General features: G+C 50.4%; 1 protein-coding gene across 1 annotated transcript in view; it reads right to left on the bottom strand.

The window, feature by feature from the left end:
• The window catches only part of ANKRD27 (ankyrin repeat domain 27), a 52,070-nt gene extending 35,689 nt beyond the window's left edge, over nucleotides 1-16,381 (bottom strand). Inside the window, exons 1-9 of the mRNA XM_008069414.1 lie at nucleotides 16,264-16,381; nucleotides 7,276-7,386; nucleotides 4,614-4,770; nucleotides 3,068-3,222; nucleotides 2,131-2,190; nucleotides 1,991-2,044; nucleotides 1,844-1,909; nucleotides 1,680-1,756; nucleotides 877-998 (exon numbers count right to left, since the gene is read on the bottom strand). Coding sequence (XP_008067605.1) covers nucleotides 877-998; nucleotides 1,680-1,756; nucleotides 1,844-1,909; nucleotides 1,991-2,044; nucleotides 2,131-2,190; nucleotides 3,068-3,222; nucleotides 4,614-4,770; nucleotides 7,276-7,386; nucleotides 16,264-16,365 — 904 coding nt within the window. The 5' untranslated portion in view covers nucleotides 16,366-16,381. The remainder of the gene's footprint in view (nucleotides 1-876; nucleotides 999-1,679; nucleotides 1,757-1,843; nucleotides 1,910-1,990; nucleotides 2,045-2,130; nucleotides 2,191-3,067; nucleotides 3,223-4,613; nucleotides 4,771-7,275; nucleotides 7,387-16,263) is intronic.
• Between the last annotated feature and the right edge of the window lie 317 nt (nucleotides 16,382-16,698).

Here is a 16,698-nt window from a genome sequence, read left to right as displayed (position 1 = left end):
GGTCTCGCCAAGTTGCCTGGGCGGGTCTCGAACCCGCAGGCTCAGGCAATCCACTCGCCTTGGTCTCCCAAAGTGCTGGGATTACAGGCTGAGCCACCAAGTGATTTTTTATTTTATTGTAGAGACAAGGTCTCACCAAGTTGCCCGGGCGGGTCTTGAGCCCGTGGCGTCAGACAATCCACTCGCCTCAGCCTCCCAAAGTGCTAGGATTACAGTCTCAGCCACCGAGCCTGGCCTCATTCTGAAGTTTTAAGTAATCCATTTGCACATTTAAAAATTCAAACAGTACCAAAAAGTAAACCATGAATGTCCCTCCCATCCCAGCCACCCAGGCTTCTTCCCAGAGGCAGCTGCTGTTGCTTCCTGCTCTCTGTCCACACAGAGTTTATGGACACGCCATCCATCACGTACATGGATACGTGGCGTCCCCCTCTCTCAGATGCTGTTGGAAACGTTCCACACACCCTCCTGTTTGCTTCACTCAACACTCTGAAGGCCATCCCCTACCTACATACTTAGACCTGCCTCCTTCTTAGCAGTTTTTTCTTAGCTCATTTTGCTTTACTTTATACTGGAAAATTTCACATAGCTATAAAATTAGGGAGAACAGTCCAAGAAACAGTTGAACCCCCGTAAGCGGCGCAGCTCGTTTTTGAGGGTGCTACTTCTCCATCGCCATTTTCACCCTAGTCGTGCCTAACCTTCCCCCATTACCAAGCACCGACTCGTCAGAACACACTCGGGTGCTCACACGGGAAGCTTCCGTCGACCAGCAGCCCCATCTGTATGGTTCCGTGAGACAGAGCTGCTCCTGCGCAGACTTTTCACCTGAATGGATGCACCCGCCCCACAGCAAGGTTCATCCCCAACACAAACCTCTCTGGCTCGGAGACTGTGTAATTAGCTGCACCACTTTTCGCAAACAGACCAGCTTCTGCTGTGGGGAGGTGCATCTGTTCAGCTGAGCCAGCTCTCTCTTTGCACGAGGTATGTTGAAGCTGTAAAACGATTTGAGAAGTGACAACTTCAGACCCTGGGGGAGGATCCTTCTTCCTGGACCTCATAGCATGCCCCAAGTGATACGTTTCTTACAGCAAACGCTAAGTCATGAAACACAAAAACAGGTCCTGAGAAGCAATCTGACTAAAGTGAGTGGCAAGGCCCATATTAAATCCCATTCAGGCTGCCAGGTGCTAGAGGTGCACCAGAAATTTGGAAAATAAAAAAAAGTCCTCGACCTCAGAGGGAAATAGCCCAAAGCGGGGAAGGGAAACGCAAACATAGACACATTGGACACTTTTGTGCCCTTATGAAACGTAAGTTTATTTTAAAGTAGGTGCCACTATGGCAGGGTGTCCTCAGACGGCCAGGTGAGGGGAGACGTCCAGTGCACAGAGCCTGCCTGGGAGAGTTAAGTGCCCGCCCAGAGACGAGCTATGCAAAAGCCCCAGCCCGGGAGTTCCCACACAGCGGGTGTGCGGCACATGGGAGCAGGAGGGTAGGCGACAGCACGGTCATTGCTCCACTTCTGCTCCTTATCTCTGACCGCAAGTGACGGCACCGCTCCCCAGAAGTGGCCACTTCAAATCAGCGTGCCACCTCCGCCACCAAGAGGCCTCGCTCAGGGAGAGACGGCCCCAGCCTCTGAGACGCCGCGCTGCTGCGGCGCAAACCCTTACCTGAACTCGGGTTTCACACCGATATCTTTCTGCTGAAGATCTTGAAGGCTTCTTGTGATTTTGTTAAAGGCAGCATCCTAACGACAGATTTTAACGAAGCGTCAAATGTCTTACAAAGCACAGAATAAGGCTTCCATCCTGGGTGGGGTCAACCAAGAACCCACCTCACTTGCCTCCACGGTCCCCACGTATTTGAAGATCAGATCGTAGATTTCATGATGGACGTACATCTGTGAAATCAAGGGACCCCAAGTCAGGACGGGTCAGCCACAAGGAGAGCCCCCGACCACCGCCACCCTTGTACGCCTCACCTCGACCGCCTGCTTCATAAGGCTCATCTGGGACTCCTGCTTGGCGAGCATCTTCTAGAAGACAAGAGAGGCACAGCTAAAGAGCTTCCACCTGCCTGGTGACAAGCCTCACTCTCGCTTTCGCAAGTCCTGCTGCTTACCAAGTGAGAGTCCCTCAAAAGCTGCTGGAGGCATTTGGTGTAGAGGGCATTCACTGAGTCCTGTGAAACAGAGCAGAGAGGGACAGGCCACTGTTATACCAGAGGCCAGGATATAAAAGCCCAGAGGCGTGACGCATCCCAGGGCTTGAAGCGCTGATGCAAGCTGTTTTGAAGCAATTACACGATTGATTCAACTTTTTAAAAGGTGTACAAGCATTAAAAGTAGGAAAAATTTCCCCTTGGGGTCCACAGAGATGATAACAATACTCATTTTTATATGGCCCCGTAATTTTTTTTTTGTTTTTTTTTGAGTTGGAGTCTCTCACTCTGTCACCCAGGCTACAGTGCAGTGGCACAGTCACCACCACACCAGAGTCGACCTGCTGGGCTCTGGCAATCCGTCCGCCTCAATCTTCCAAGTAGCTGGAACTACAGGCGTGTGCTACCACACCTGGCCTTTTTTTTAAATTGTGGAGTCAAGGTCTTGCCAAGTTGCCAGGGCTGGTCTAGAACCCATGGACTAAGGCAATCCACTCACCTTGGCCTACCAAAGGGCTGGGATTACAGGCTGAGCCACCGAGCCCAGCTTGTCCCCATAATTTTCAAGTTTTCGATAGTAGCTTTGGTGCTTTCTTTTTTTTGGAGAGACAGAGTCTTGCTCTGTCACCCAGGCCAGAGTGTAGTGGTGCAATCAAAGCTCAAGGCAGCCTCCAATTCCCGGGTTCAAGCAATTCTCCCCCCTCAGTCCCAGTCGAGCAGCTGGGACTACAGGCTCATATCACCGCCCCTGGCTGCACTACACTCACAGGTAGAGAAAAACATTTAAACAAAACTTCCAGCAGCGGAGGCAGCACCAGGCAAAGTTTCAGAGTAAACTGAACGATGCTGGTGCTATGACTTGGGCCGAGACAGGGCGGAGGACAACACAGCTACTGACTATGTGGTGACGGAGGCTCTTTCTTTCACATTCTCGGAATGTTCGGTGGAAAGAGGCAATGTTTCTGTCAAATCTCTCGGAGTGCCTTCCCAGAAATTCTCTCACATCTTCAATGCTTTTCAGGGAAAAGGGATCTGAGGGCGCTGAAGGCTCTTCTGAAAAAGAGACAGAGAGGTCAGGTTGGTTGCAGCCCTCACTGTTTCCTGACAAGAGAAGTTCCACGTTCTTTGTCCTACTCCCATGGGGTCCAGGGTCCCATCTTTCAGGGGCAAAGGTCAAGAGAAGAGAGGGACTGTCCTTAGTTCAAAACACCGCACAAGAACAGTCCCGTGACAGGACAGCCTGGCGTCCAGAAAGCCTGGTCTTCTCAAGGCCTCTTCCTGGGACAAAACCCATGCTCTCTGGGACCATGTGCGTGACCAGTGAGGCTCAGGTGAAGAAGCCCAGATCCTAACAATGAGAGCCTCAGTGTGCACATGGCATATTAGCTATCATCTCAACTGCCCTGGGTAAATGAAGAATTGTTATTCATTTAAAATAATGAGGTCTCAGCTGGGCTTGGTGGCTCAGCCTGTAATCCCACACTTTGGGAGGCCAAGGTGAGTGGATTGCCTGAGTCCGCGGGTTCGAGACCCGCCTGGGGCAACTTGGCGAGACCTCATCTCCACAATAAATCAAAAACTAGCCGGGCGTGGTAGCGCGCGCTTGTAGTTCCAGCTCCTTGGAAGGCTGAGGTGGAAGGATCGCCGGAGCCCAGCAGGTCAAGTCCGTGGTGGCCGGGAGCGGCCACTGCACGCCAGGTCTGGGCGACAGAGTGAGACTCCAACTCAGAAAAAAAATAAATAAATAAAAATAAAACAAAGAGGTCTCAAAGAGGCACAATGGTGAGGCTGGGCGGGTCAGAATGCTGTGAGAGCAAGCCCTAGAGCTGAGACCCAGAAACAAAGCCAGGGCTGCCGCTTCGTGCAACCTAGGGGTGGGGGGGGAGCCTGTTATTACATCGCAGGTTTATCACAGGAACACTGAGGTCTACGGGAATGGTACCTCCTTGAGTTGTGTAATATCCAACCTCTGTCACCAGAAACAGAATCAATATAGCTACGCAGGTTTCTAGGGGGTGTCTGAGTGTTTTCTGGGACACTTAACCCTTTAACAGCTATGTCAGGAAGAAGTTCAACAAACACATTTCTCCAGATCAGGAGAAAAGATGCCAGTAGGAAAGGCAGCGTGGCCTGGCCTCCCTGACCATGGGTGGGCTGGGAAACTGGGCCAGTCCTGACTGGAAACAAAATGGCCTCCTCTGAGAGCCCCCCTGATTCTGCTTAAAAATAAAAATAAAAATGCATAACCCAAAGTCAGCATTGACAATGAGACAAACTGACACTGTGTGACTCCTGACAGGATGCACTGAGATAAAACACCCCCTTCACAGCATTCCTACCAAAAATGCAGAACTATCATCTAACAGCAAGGAAATTACAAAACAAAACAAAAATGTCAATGTCACGAAGGACAAAGAAATACTGAGGAACTATTCCAAACTAACCTGAACTCTCTCTCTTTTCCAACGGATGCGCTATACACAGGATGCTGAAACTTTCTTCTTTTTCATTGTAGAAAGTTTCTTCAAAGAGAATGGGCACTGAGAGAAGACAGGCAAAACCAGCTCCTAATTTAATCCTGTTTCCTTGTATGAAGACATCCTGGAACAAGAAAGCCATCACTGTACCAGTGGCAGGTGCAGACCACTGTCCCCCTCTGGGTCTACCCTCAATACTGCACTTAACCAGACCCTGCCCACCTTCACCCCAGTGTGGGTTTGCTGGGACACAACATTGCCTCTTTTGATACTAAAATGTTTTCTTTCCTCTTGGTTACCTTGTAGCTGTGGCTATAAAGTACCGGATCTTTATCAAATGTTGCAACAGAAAAAGCATTAAGCTATTTCTTGAGTAGAAGAAATCCCCGACCCTTTGGAAAAAGAAAAAAGCGTCTTCCTTTTTCTGTGATTCCTTACTCTCTTGTCTGAGATTAAAATGATCTGCACTGCAATATGGACAGCGCTAAAGAATGCCTGCTACATTCTCTCCACGGCTTTCTCTGGCTGTGGTGGTGTGGCCAGGGCAGTCCGGCTGTGATAAGCCTGATTCTCCACCCTCCTTGCAGACGTGGGTATCCAAAAGAGAACAAGAGCTGTAGTGAGACGGCGCTTGGCAGGAAAACAGTGGTGTGCCTTGTGAGCCTCAGGGCTGCTGACCCCAGGGCAGACTACGTTAAACCCATTCCTCTCTCTCCCAGCACTGCACTCCGAAGCCTCAGCTGCGGAGGCCAACCACAGCACCGATGCCGGTAGGAAGGGCAGCGTGGCCTGGCTTCCCTGACCATGGGTGGACTGGGAAACAGGGCCAGTCCTGACTGGAAACAAAACGGCCCCCTCTGAGAGCTTACCTGATTCTGCTTAAAAAACAAACAAACAAAAAAAAAAACACGCATAACCCAAAGTTAGCATTGACAACGAGACAAACTGACACTGTGTGACTCCTGACAGGATACACTGAGAAAAAGCACCCCATTCAAAGCATTCCTATCAAAAATGCATAACTATCGTCTAATAGCGAGGAAACATCAAACCCACACTGAGGGAGAGTCTGCAAAACAACACACAACAAAAATGTCAACGTCATGAAAGACAAAGAAATACTGAGGAACTATTCCAAACTAAGAAAACTAAAAAGATTAACCGCCAAATGAAGGCACTGTATGATTCTAGATCTAAAAAGAAGAAAAGACAATTTGCTATAAAAAGATATGATTAGTAAAATTAGCCCAATTTGTATAAGGACAGAATGTTGGAGAACACTGTATCAATGCTAAATTCTCTTAGTGCAATCGCTGCATTGTAGTTATGTAAGAGAATGCCTTGTGGTGGAAATACACACTGAACTGTTTTGGGGTAAAGGGCATGGTGCCTGCAACTTAGTCTCAAAAGGTTCAGAAAAAAATAATAATAATGTGGGTATAGACAGAGAGTGATAAATGACCAATCGAGTGCAGACATGGCAGCTCACATCCATAATCCCAGCACTTTGGGAGGCTGAGGCAGGAGGATCGCTTGAAGCCAGGAGTTTGAGATCTACCTAGGCAACAAACCCCATCTCTAAAAAAATTTTTTTAATTATCCAGGCATGGTGTCATGTGCCTGAAGTCCCAGCTACTCAGGGTTCTGAGGCAGAAGAATCACTCGAGCCCAGGAGTTTGACACTTCAATGAGCCACAATCACACCACTGCACTCCAGCCTAGGTGACAGAACGAGACCCTGTCTCTGACAATAAATATAGATCACAGCAGACCAATCTGGAGGAAGAGTGTATGAGAGTTCTTCCGACTCTACTGCAACTTTCTGCACGTTTGAAATTATTTCAAAACTAAAAGTTGTTGAAAAAGAGGCTGGATGTGGTAGTAGCTCAGGTCTGCAATGCCAGCACTTTGGGAGGCTGAGGCAGGAGGACTGCTTGAGGCCAGAAGTTTGAGACTCAGTTTCTAAAAATAAAGGCTAAAAAAAATTTTTAAATATTCATTCTTGATGTACAGGGAGCCAATAAGTCTTCAAGGGCACTGGGATAAAACGGTTTACTCAGACTGGGCTCTGTGGCTCAGCCTGTAATCCCAGCACTTTGGGAGACCGAGGCGAGTGGACTGCCTGAGCTCGCGGGTTTGAGACCTGCCCGGGCAACTTGGCGAGACCTAATCTCTACAATAAATAAAAAAAAATTAGCCAGGCATGGTAGCGCGCGCCTGTAGTTCCAGCTACTTGGAAGGCTGAGGCGGAAGGATCGCCGGAGCCCAGCGGGTCGAGGCTGTGGTGGCCAGGAGCGGCCGCTGCACTCCAGTCTGGGCGACAGAGTGAGACTCCAGCTCAAAAAAAAAAAAAACTGTTTACTCAGACATCACTAGGCGTTTCAGAGACTGCCCTGCAGAAACCCAAACGTCAGCGGCGGGAGCAATGCCCGTCCCGTCCCACCCTCCAGGGTGGCAGCCAGAGTCCTGCTCACTATGGCGGCCTTCCCTTTCCTCCACCACACCCCCCCCAGGCTGCTGTGTACGTCAAGCACCATCATTTCATAAAGATATGAACACTTGAGAAACAGGATTCTCCTCCCTCTCCCTGGGGCCCCAAACGCCGAGCGACCCACCAAGAGATGGGTACCTTTCCGTTTAAGGTCTGAAAGTGCTCTTCCACAGGAGTCAGAACGTAGGACTCAAATTGACAAGCAGACTGAACGCGGCCTGCCAGGCTTCCTCTGCAGGGTACTAAGACCTGGAAGAAACAACAAGAGTGAACGCTGACGGGGTGTGCCATTCACAGCTTCAGCCACACGGGATGATGCTCCAGCAGCACGTGCGGTGGGGACCTGCTGGCCCAGAATGCCTGGGGTCACCGGTCACAGTGGCCACAGTGGGTGCCGGCTGAGTTCACGTGCGGCTGCTGTGACGAAAGCAGGTGCTCCCCGCTGGAGGCAGAGGGAGGCCGGGGACAGGGGACAGCGCAGTCCTTGTCCATCTTCGGACATGGAGGCTGCTGATGGGCTCGTGCTCACATTTGCTGGGTACCCTCCCCCCCCAACTAAGCCTGAGCACCCTTTCTAATCTCAACAGTCCAATTTCAAGGACCAAGAGGCTCAGGAACGAGTCCAGCTGAAGAGATGCACATGAAGAAAGAACAGGAGAGGGAAACTAAAAAGCCACGTAATCCCACCACCCGATAAATACTTCATGTGGAAGGCGGTTTCCTTGCAAAATCCTTTTCCAATTTTTTTTTGAGTCAGGGTCTTGCTCTGACACCCAGGCCACAGAGCAGTGGCACCATCACGGCTCACTACAGTCTTGACCTCCCAGGCTCAGACAATCCCGCCTCAGCCTCCTGAGCAGATGGGACGACAGACATGTGCCGCACCACCACACCCGGTTAATTTGTTTATTTTTTGTAGAAATGAGATCTCGCTGTATTAACCTAGGCAGTCTCAAGTTCCTGGGCTCAAGCATCCTCCCACCTCAACCTCCCAAAGTGCTGGGATTACAAGTGTGAGCCATCATGCCCAGCCACTATGCTTATTTTCTAAGCCTAGTCGTGACCACAGTTTACAAGGATGGGACACTGGCCACAGAAACAGGGCTTCCAATCACAGGCTGAAAGCGCCACCAGGGATGTCTCAGGGTGCCAGACTCTCGCTCCAGGGCAGGTTCAAAGATCCGGTCTGCAACATGCACTGAGGCCTTACCACCAGGCTGGGAGCTGGGAGGTGGCCAACACTGACCTCAAGACCACGGAAATCTCACTTCAGTGGAGCAGACGCTCTCGCAACAGCTGCCAGATACATTTCAGAGATGTCTGGTCCAATCACTGGAAGAACTGATGACCAAGAAGACACACTGCTGGTCTGGAGAAAAACATCACAGACCTCATGACACAGGCTGGGTGGAGGATCTGGAGGGTGGAAACGAGACACCCGGCACACAAAAGAGGTGAAGGTTGCTGATAATTTCACGAAAATCTGGAACATCGCTTTTCCGAGCCTAGAGGAGACTTTTTTTTTTTTTTTTGCAGCTAACGACTACGTGTAGATGCGCTGCATATTACAGAGTGCGCCTTGGACCTTCACCTGCAGTGCTGCCGATTAGTAGACACTAAAATTGTGGTGGTTCCTGCATTAAAAAAATGAAAAAGCAAAATGTGCAAAGTTTTGGTCAGACCACGCTGACTGACTAACTTCCCAGCACGATGCCGAAAGGGGAAGGAGCTCCGTCCCAGCCATCAGGGGGCAGCTCTGTGCTCGGCTCAGGGACTCACAATCTAAGAAGAATCTCACAGACGCGAGTGGACCTGAAAGGAAGATGACTCAGGTGGTGACGCCCTACACAGCCCCACCGCCTAGGCAGCCAGTCCTCGTTCCTGGCTCCTGCACTGTGAAGGCAGGACAGTGTGAGTACCCGTCACACGGGATGGGGGGAAGGTGAGGCACAGCCCCACAATGGGCCAGTCCTGTATCTGGCACCCAGCCCGGCCCTCGATGGGGCACGGCTCCCATTACAACCAGAGGCGGTCCTCCCTTCAACCTCACCGAGCTCTTAAAGCGGCTGCACGGTCCTTGGGGTTTAACCGGTGGCCCTCAGAAAACTGAGGGGCTGCCAGGTGAAGAGGAATAAAAGTCACCAGCCATCCATCCTGGCTGAGTGCACTCAAACATTAGCTGGCCTCCAAGGTAAGGAGCTGACTCCAGCGAGAAACAAAGAAATAAATCAACCGCCCCTCAAGCCCCTTCCAAAGCTAAGACTTAATGATTCAAAGGGTAATACTAAAAATTACTTTTTTTAAAAAGATGCCAAACTATCAAGGGATGTCACAGAAAATGGTGGCGTACGGGGCTGAGCACAGTGGCTCACATCTCTAATCCCAGCACTTTGCACGACCAAGGTGGAAGGCTCGCTTGAGCTCAGGAGTTTGAGACTAGCCTGGGCAATATAGCAAGACCCTGCATCTATAAAAAATTTGTTTAAATTAGTTGGTTGTAGTGGTTCATGCCTGCAGTTCCAGCTATACAGAAGATCTCTCGAGCCCAGAAGTTGGAGGCTGCAGGGAGCAATGATTGCACCATGGTGCTCTAGACTGGGTGACAGAGTAACACTCCCTTATGGGGGGAAAAAAAGAAGAAGAAGAAAAGAAAAGAAATGGTGGGGAAGCTCCAGTTTGAAAAAAACTATCTGACTTCACTATCTTGGAGTTCTGGAACCTGATCACACACTTAGATAGAGGAATGTGGAAAGAAGGGACAGGCTGTGAAACCATCTCCCCCACTCCTTACCACCATCACCCCGCCCTGGCTGTGGGGACAGCAGCCCACAGGCAGAAATGGCCACAGGGAGCCAAGGTCCTCCAAAACATTCAGAGAAGTAGAAAGAATACAATGCATTACTTTCCACACACTCACAACCTGTGATGGCTTTAACACCTGTGACAGTTTGCCACAGTCTGGCATTCTTTAAAGGTAAGAAGAGAAGAGTTGCTTAGCAATGCCATCTTTTTGTTTTGCTTTTGGAGACAAGGTCTTACTGTGTTGCTCAGGCTGGAGGGCAGTGGTGCAATCGTACCTCATTGCAGCCTTGAATTTCTGGGCTCAAGTGATTCTCCAGCCTAAGCCTCCCCAAGAGCTAGGACCACAGACACATGCTACAAGACCAGATAATTTTTTTGTAGAAACAGGGTCTCACTAGGTTGTCCGGGCTGGTCTCAAACTCCTGCTTCAAGCAATCTTCCTGCCTCAGCCTCCCAAAATGCACGGATTACAAGGTGAGCCCCCACATCCGGCCTAAAAATGTCATCTTCAACAGGCCTGTATAATCATGAGCCACGGCTGCCATTTCTTGAGCATCACTATGTGCTGAGTGATTTACACAGCTATCACTTCAGTAAATGCCAAGGCAGGGTAGTTTCTGCACTGTCTTCATTTTATAGACAGGAAAACTAATGCTCAGGGAGTTAAGTAACTTGTCCAGGGTCAGAGCCATAATTCAAACGCAGGTCACCTTCCTGAGGACTGCCCCATTCTGTGGCCTCCTGGAGGCCAGTGCTAGGAGCAGAGGCCAGGGCAGCTGAAGCTTCCTGTGCAGAGACGCCATGAGACCCCACGTGAAGTCCTCTAGAGCACGCATCATCAGAAGCTTCCTCAGGGACATCAGGAAGAGCAGGATGGCCCCTTCCCCCGGGGAGAGGGAAGCTCCCTTGTCCCTCCTCAAAAGATCAAGACCGAATCAGATCAAAATCTGGATTTAACTACCAACTTCAGGAACAGAGGCCCTCGCTAAACACCATGGTGAGGCTGCAACTGGCAAAACGCAGATGGCAGGAAACTTTACAGGATAAACGACCTGATTTCTTCCAGGAACTAAGTGCAAAGAAAGGAAGGCAAATGAGGGAAAGGGAAACTATAATTTAAAAGAAACTTGACACTGTAGTGACGGCGGCACACATCTAAACACGTGCCAACATTGGTCAAATCTTACAGTAAGTATATGGACTTCATTTTAACTCAAGAAAGCTAGGAGGAAAAAAAAGCGACTTAAAAGACCTATCAATCCAATATAATGTGTGGATCTCCTGTGAATTCTGATTTGAACAAACCAACTATAAGACAAAAAAAAAGTAATGAGATAATTAGGGAAATATGAACAGTGACCATTTGACAATACTGAAGAATTACCGAAAACTTGGGTTGGCTGTAATAGTGACACTGTGGTAACATTTTTTAAGAGTCTTTCTCGGCTGGGCACGGTGGCTCACGCCTATAATCCCAGCACTTAGGGAGGCTGAGGTGAGAGAACTGCCTGAGCCCATGGGTTCAAGACCACTCTGGGCAACTTGGCAAGACCTCATCTCTACAATAAATAAAAAAATTAGCTGGGCATGGTGGCGCATGCCTGTAGTTCCAGCTACTTGGAAGGTTGAGGTGGAACGATTACCTGAGCCCAGCAGGTCGAGGATGCGGTGACCAGGAGCGTGCCACTGCCCTCCAGTCTGAATGACGGAGTGAGACTCCAACTCAAAAAAATAAAAATAAAAAGGAGCCTTTCTCATTTAAAAGTACACTCTTAAAGATATTTATGGATGAAATCATACCGAGTTCACAACTGTGGAAGCTGGGAGACTAGTGTGTGGGTTGGGTGTATTCTTTCTACTTTTATATGTTGGAGATGAAACATAATCACCGGAAATGTTAACAGAAAATTAAAATAAAGAAAGGGGAGCCCTTGGGTTTCAGCCTAGAAGTGAGAAACAACCTCAAGGCTCACAGGTGACCCCCCCACCACCACTGCAGTGAGCAGAAAAAGAAAAAAGAGACCAGAAGAGGGGGCCGCAGGCAAGGGCCTGGGATGAGCCAGTCCTGGGTGTTAAGGACCTGAAGTCACAGAGGCCAAGAGGTGGTCACACTTCAGCCTAAGGATGAAGGACTCAGCCGGGCCCGGTGGCTCAGCCTGCCATCCCGCGCCTGTGGGAGGCTGAGGTGAGTGGATGGCCTGAGCCCGCGGGTTCGAGACCCGCCTGGGCAACTTGGCGAGACCTCATCTCTACAATAAATTAAAAAATCAGGCGGGAGTGGTAGCGCATGCCTGTAATTCAGGCTACTGGGAAGGCTGAGGCGGAAGAATCGCCGGAGCCCAGCGGGTCGAGGCTGCGGTGCCGGGAGCGGCCGCTGCCCTCCAGTCTGGGCGACCGAGTGAGGCTCCAACTCAAAAAAAAAAAAGGATGAAGGACTCACATGGCTAGGGGCCTCTGTCTGGCCTCCTGGAACCAGGAGCTTCTAAGAGCCCCGCCTCCCCGGCTTGAATAATGCATGACTGGCCCCTGCCACCCTGTTATCCCTACTGCCCGGGGCCTCCGGATGCACAGTTGGTGCCCAGTCCGTGTCTGCTGAGTAAACAGGGGTCCTCTGGTTTCAGGGCCCCCCACTTCAGTTTTCTGCCAGATACAAAAAGGAGTTCCAGCTTCTCCTGTCAGAGAGACAGAGGGAGGGAGGCCCCTGCTGCTCAGAGTACTCATTGCAGGCCAAAGCCAGCGGCAGGGCTCTCCATCCTGCCAAGACAGGGCAAGGAAGCTAGCCCTGGAGAAGAGGGCAGAGCCACAGAAGGGCACCCGCAGGAGGTGGGTTAACTGCCTGCGGGCACTTCCGTGAGGGAGCCTCCACGTCTGGTGCAGATGTCATGGAGTTGGAACAGCTTATGTGGAGTACACAAAGTTCACAGCTACCAGGCAGACCATAAGGTGGGGATGTACTCATTCCAAAGCTTAACAAAACAACTTCTTATTCTAGCCTCTTTATAATGTTTAAAACAAAAGTAATTAAAGAAAGAAAACAGAATAAAAAGCAAGCATCTACATTAAGGACACCTACGGTGCGTGCCCTCCTGACCCCACAAGAACCCACACTGCCTGCTCTCCTAACGCTCATTCCTCTGGCCTGCACTGGCCTGTTCTAGAATTCCCTGAAGGCATGTTGCTTCCCTGCACACCATGCAACCCTAGAAGCCCAGCACAGTGCATGGCATGCAGTGGATGGCTGATCAAAGTCTACTGATTGAATCTATATGAAAAGAATCCTGAGAACCGGAATACGGCTCAATGTGCCCTCAGCTGGGCTGCAGAGGCACCATGCTTGAAAGTCAGTTCCTGGGAACTTGGAAGACACGGAACCAGGTTCCCAGGCTAGTCCCCAAATGTCTTCATACGCCATAATTAAGGGACCTCAACAAAAGGACCAAACTTAATTTCCTCTGAAATTTTTGTTCTTCCTGTAGATAAAGGGACCCACCAGAAAACCTGGAAGACTCTCCCCTCCCCCCCTGCAGCTCTGTGGACTACAGCCATGGGATGCAGGTGCTGAGAAGCCACAGGTGTATAATTAGCCAGACAGTTATAAGAACAGGTGTGACTGCCAGGAACAGTGAGGGATCACAGTCCTCTGAGATTGAAATTTGGGAGAGAACAGGAGAAGGAGCTTCCCCGGTCCAGTGAGAGAGCAGAAGACAGCAGGAAGGAGACACCGGTCCAGATAGGGGGCGTCCCTAGGAAGGAAGGCACCTTGAGGCGTGGCTGGGGCAGGGTGGGGGGAGTGATCGCACAGAGACGAGGCGGCCCAGCAGCTTGGATGAAGGGAGAAGTGTGCGGGCAAAGAACTCTGCAGGACACATTTTTTTGGCAAGTGATGATTTCACCTTTTTTGGAGCTCCAGTCTAGGACTGATCCCCAGGGTAGACTCGAGGACAGTGGAACTTCGTCCAGTGGCCAAGCTCCATGGAAAGAAATTTGGCATTCACCTACAAAGGCCATGTGGGTCCCTTAGAGGCAACAGAAAGAGGGACCATTCTCCTAGAGGCGACTGGACTGTTCTACTTTTTTATTCAATCCACAGACATGGATAGAGTACAATAGTGGATTGGACAGGGATGGGCCGGTGTCCCCACCTCACAGGCAGCAGGGACAGGTGTGAACCATCCATGTCTGCCCACGTGGAGGTGACAGTGACAGCAGACCCTCACTGCTACTTCTGCTGAGAAGTTGGCCTCGCTGAGTCTCGAGTCCTTGGAACAAGGTCGAGGAAGGCCAGAAATTCATCCTGTGGACTCCATGCACTTGCTCGTGGATGTCAAGAGGGGCTGAGGTGAGGGCCAGGATGCTGCAGGGAACAGGCACAGGATGGCACAGTCTGAGAAGAGTCTCCCACTCTCCCATGTGCCCAAAGGAAAGGTGACCGAGATGGTAATGTTCTTACTCTAAATTCCCCCTTTGCTGAGGTAGGCTTGAGTGGGAGCCCATGACCCACGGCTGAAAAAGCACCTGGGTGACAGGCACTATACTGAATGCTGGCGACACTGGTGAGCACGACAGATGCGCAGACATACTGAGAAACAGCAGTAGGCCACAGTGAGACATTGCCTTGAAGCTAGATAAGTTACATATGATATGCTCTTACCTAGACAGTATTTTTTACATATCACAGAACAAAGATGGGGAAAAAAAGAAATAGGCTCCAAATACTGTCAGGCCTGTTCCATGCCTGCTTTCCACCCTGTACTTTTCCTCTGTGAAACTCACCACCCCTGTAATCAGTATGTACCTGTCCAGTGCATGACTGTCTCTGACACTAGAATTTAAGCTCTACACCTATAATCCCAGCACTGTAGAAGGCTGGAGGATCCCTTGAGGTTAGGAGTTTAAGACCAGCCTGGACAACATAGCAAGATCCCATCTTTACAAAAAATAAAACACTTAAAATAATTAGTCAGGAGCGGTGGTGTGCGCCTGTAGTCCCAGCTACTTAGAAGGCTAAGGTGAAAAGACTGTTTAAGCCTAGGAGATCAAGGCTACAGTGAGCTACGATCATGCCACTGCACTCCTAGCCTGGATGACTGAGTGAGACCGTATCTCTAAAAAAAAGAGTAATAACAAGCCCACGGGGGTAAAGGCCATTTCTTGCTGACTCCCCTGCATCGAACCTAGTGCCTTACACACAACACCATTTAGTGACTCACCATGCATGTCTCTGGTGAGCCTTGCAAGATTTCTATTTTCTCCTTTGGAAATACCTACATTCTCTCATTTGCTTAAATAACGAACTTTATGACTGCTAAAATATAGAGTAAGAAAATTGTGGTAAAGGAAAATGGATCCCCAAACTAATCATAAAAACCAGAAGGGACGGCAAGAAACCAGGCCCTGACCGCAGAGGAACAGCACCAGTAAAGGGTAAGTCAGTTCCAGTTTTCCAGAGGCGGCCGGGAACTGCAACTCCCCTGGGCTCACCTGACTTCTCCCTCAGTCTGAATCCTCAGCGGCCTAACACGCCTGAGTCAGGCCCACTGCAGGGCCAGAGAAGTGGGTGCCCAAGTATGAAAGAGGAGGGGAACACACGAAGAAAAGACGGAAGACCTCTCAAGCAGAGGCCGCAGGTGACACGGCACACCCAGCACACCACACCCTGAAGAGCTCTCTGAATGAGATGCCACCGAGTCCACTGACCTGAGACCTGGGAAGACTCCAGCCCGGGACCTGTCCTCCCTTCAGGCAGATGCCCCCACCGACAAGCTACCATCTCTCCTGCCCGCTTCTTTTATTCCCGTTACCTGGCTGCCCCTGCAGACGTCTGAGGTTGTGGCCTCTGTCATAAAAGTTCTTGCATCACGGCTCCTTTCCTTTGGGAAAAAGCCTTTCCAAGCTGTGTAGGAACGTGTGCAACACATTCCCTTATTATAGGGAAGAGAGCCACCACCTCACAGGCAAGGACTCGTGAGGCCCCGAGGAGGAATTGACTTCTGCCCCGGAGAAGCCCTCACAGTCAACAGAGAAACAACAAAGGCAGAGGTGAACACCACAGGGTGAGACTGCAGTGTCACCAGGGGTGCTCCACGGAAGGGCACGGCTAGTCACAGACAGGGGGCCGAGAGTTCAGAGAAAGGGTTACACCCTAGGCTGCAGTCCCAGGAGGCCTCATGGGAGCCTCTTGCCACTCATTCATGGAGCAAGCAAGCTCTGAGGGCTTGTTAAACCCAGTAGGGTTGTAATGGACTTCCGCTAAACGTAACCTCGGTCTTCTGCATTTCTGGCACCACCTGCGCCTAAGGGCAACCTCAGGATCAGTGCACTCACAATGCCATGGATTTGGGCCACCCTGCTGCACAAGTCGGGACGCCACTTCTGGAGAGCCAGATAGAAAGGGTTTTTCAGGAGATCTTCATCATACAGAGCCATATGGACTTCAGATGGGTCAGAGGGCGTTTCCTGCAACAAATAAGGAAAAAACAGCAAATGGGCACTTCCAGATTTACAGAATACACAGAAGTCTGCATCTGGTTATTTCTTTTTGTTTTGAGTAGGAGTCTCACTCTGTCACCCAGACTGGAGTGCAGTGGCAGCCTCGACCTGCCGGGCTCCTGCGATCCTTCCACCTCAGCCTTCCAAGGAGCCGGAATTACAGGCATGCGCTACTACGCCTGGCTGACTTTTTGATTTATTGTAGAGATGAGGTCTCGCTGCCCAGGGGGGTCTTGAACCCGCGGGCTCAGGCCATCCACTCACCTCAGC

Source organism: Carlito syrichta, unplaced genomic scaffold, assembly GCF_000164805.1.
Source record: "Carlito syrichta isolate Samal-C Ts95f unplaced genomic scaffold, Tarsius_syrichta-2.0.1 Scaffold312007, whole genome shotgun sequence".
NCBI lineage: Eukaryota > Metazoa > Chordata > Mammalia > Primates > Tarsiidae > Carlito > Carlito syrichta.
This window is presented reverse-complemented; position numbering and strand designations above follow the sequence as displayed.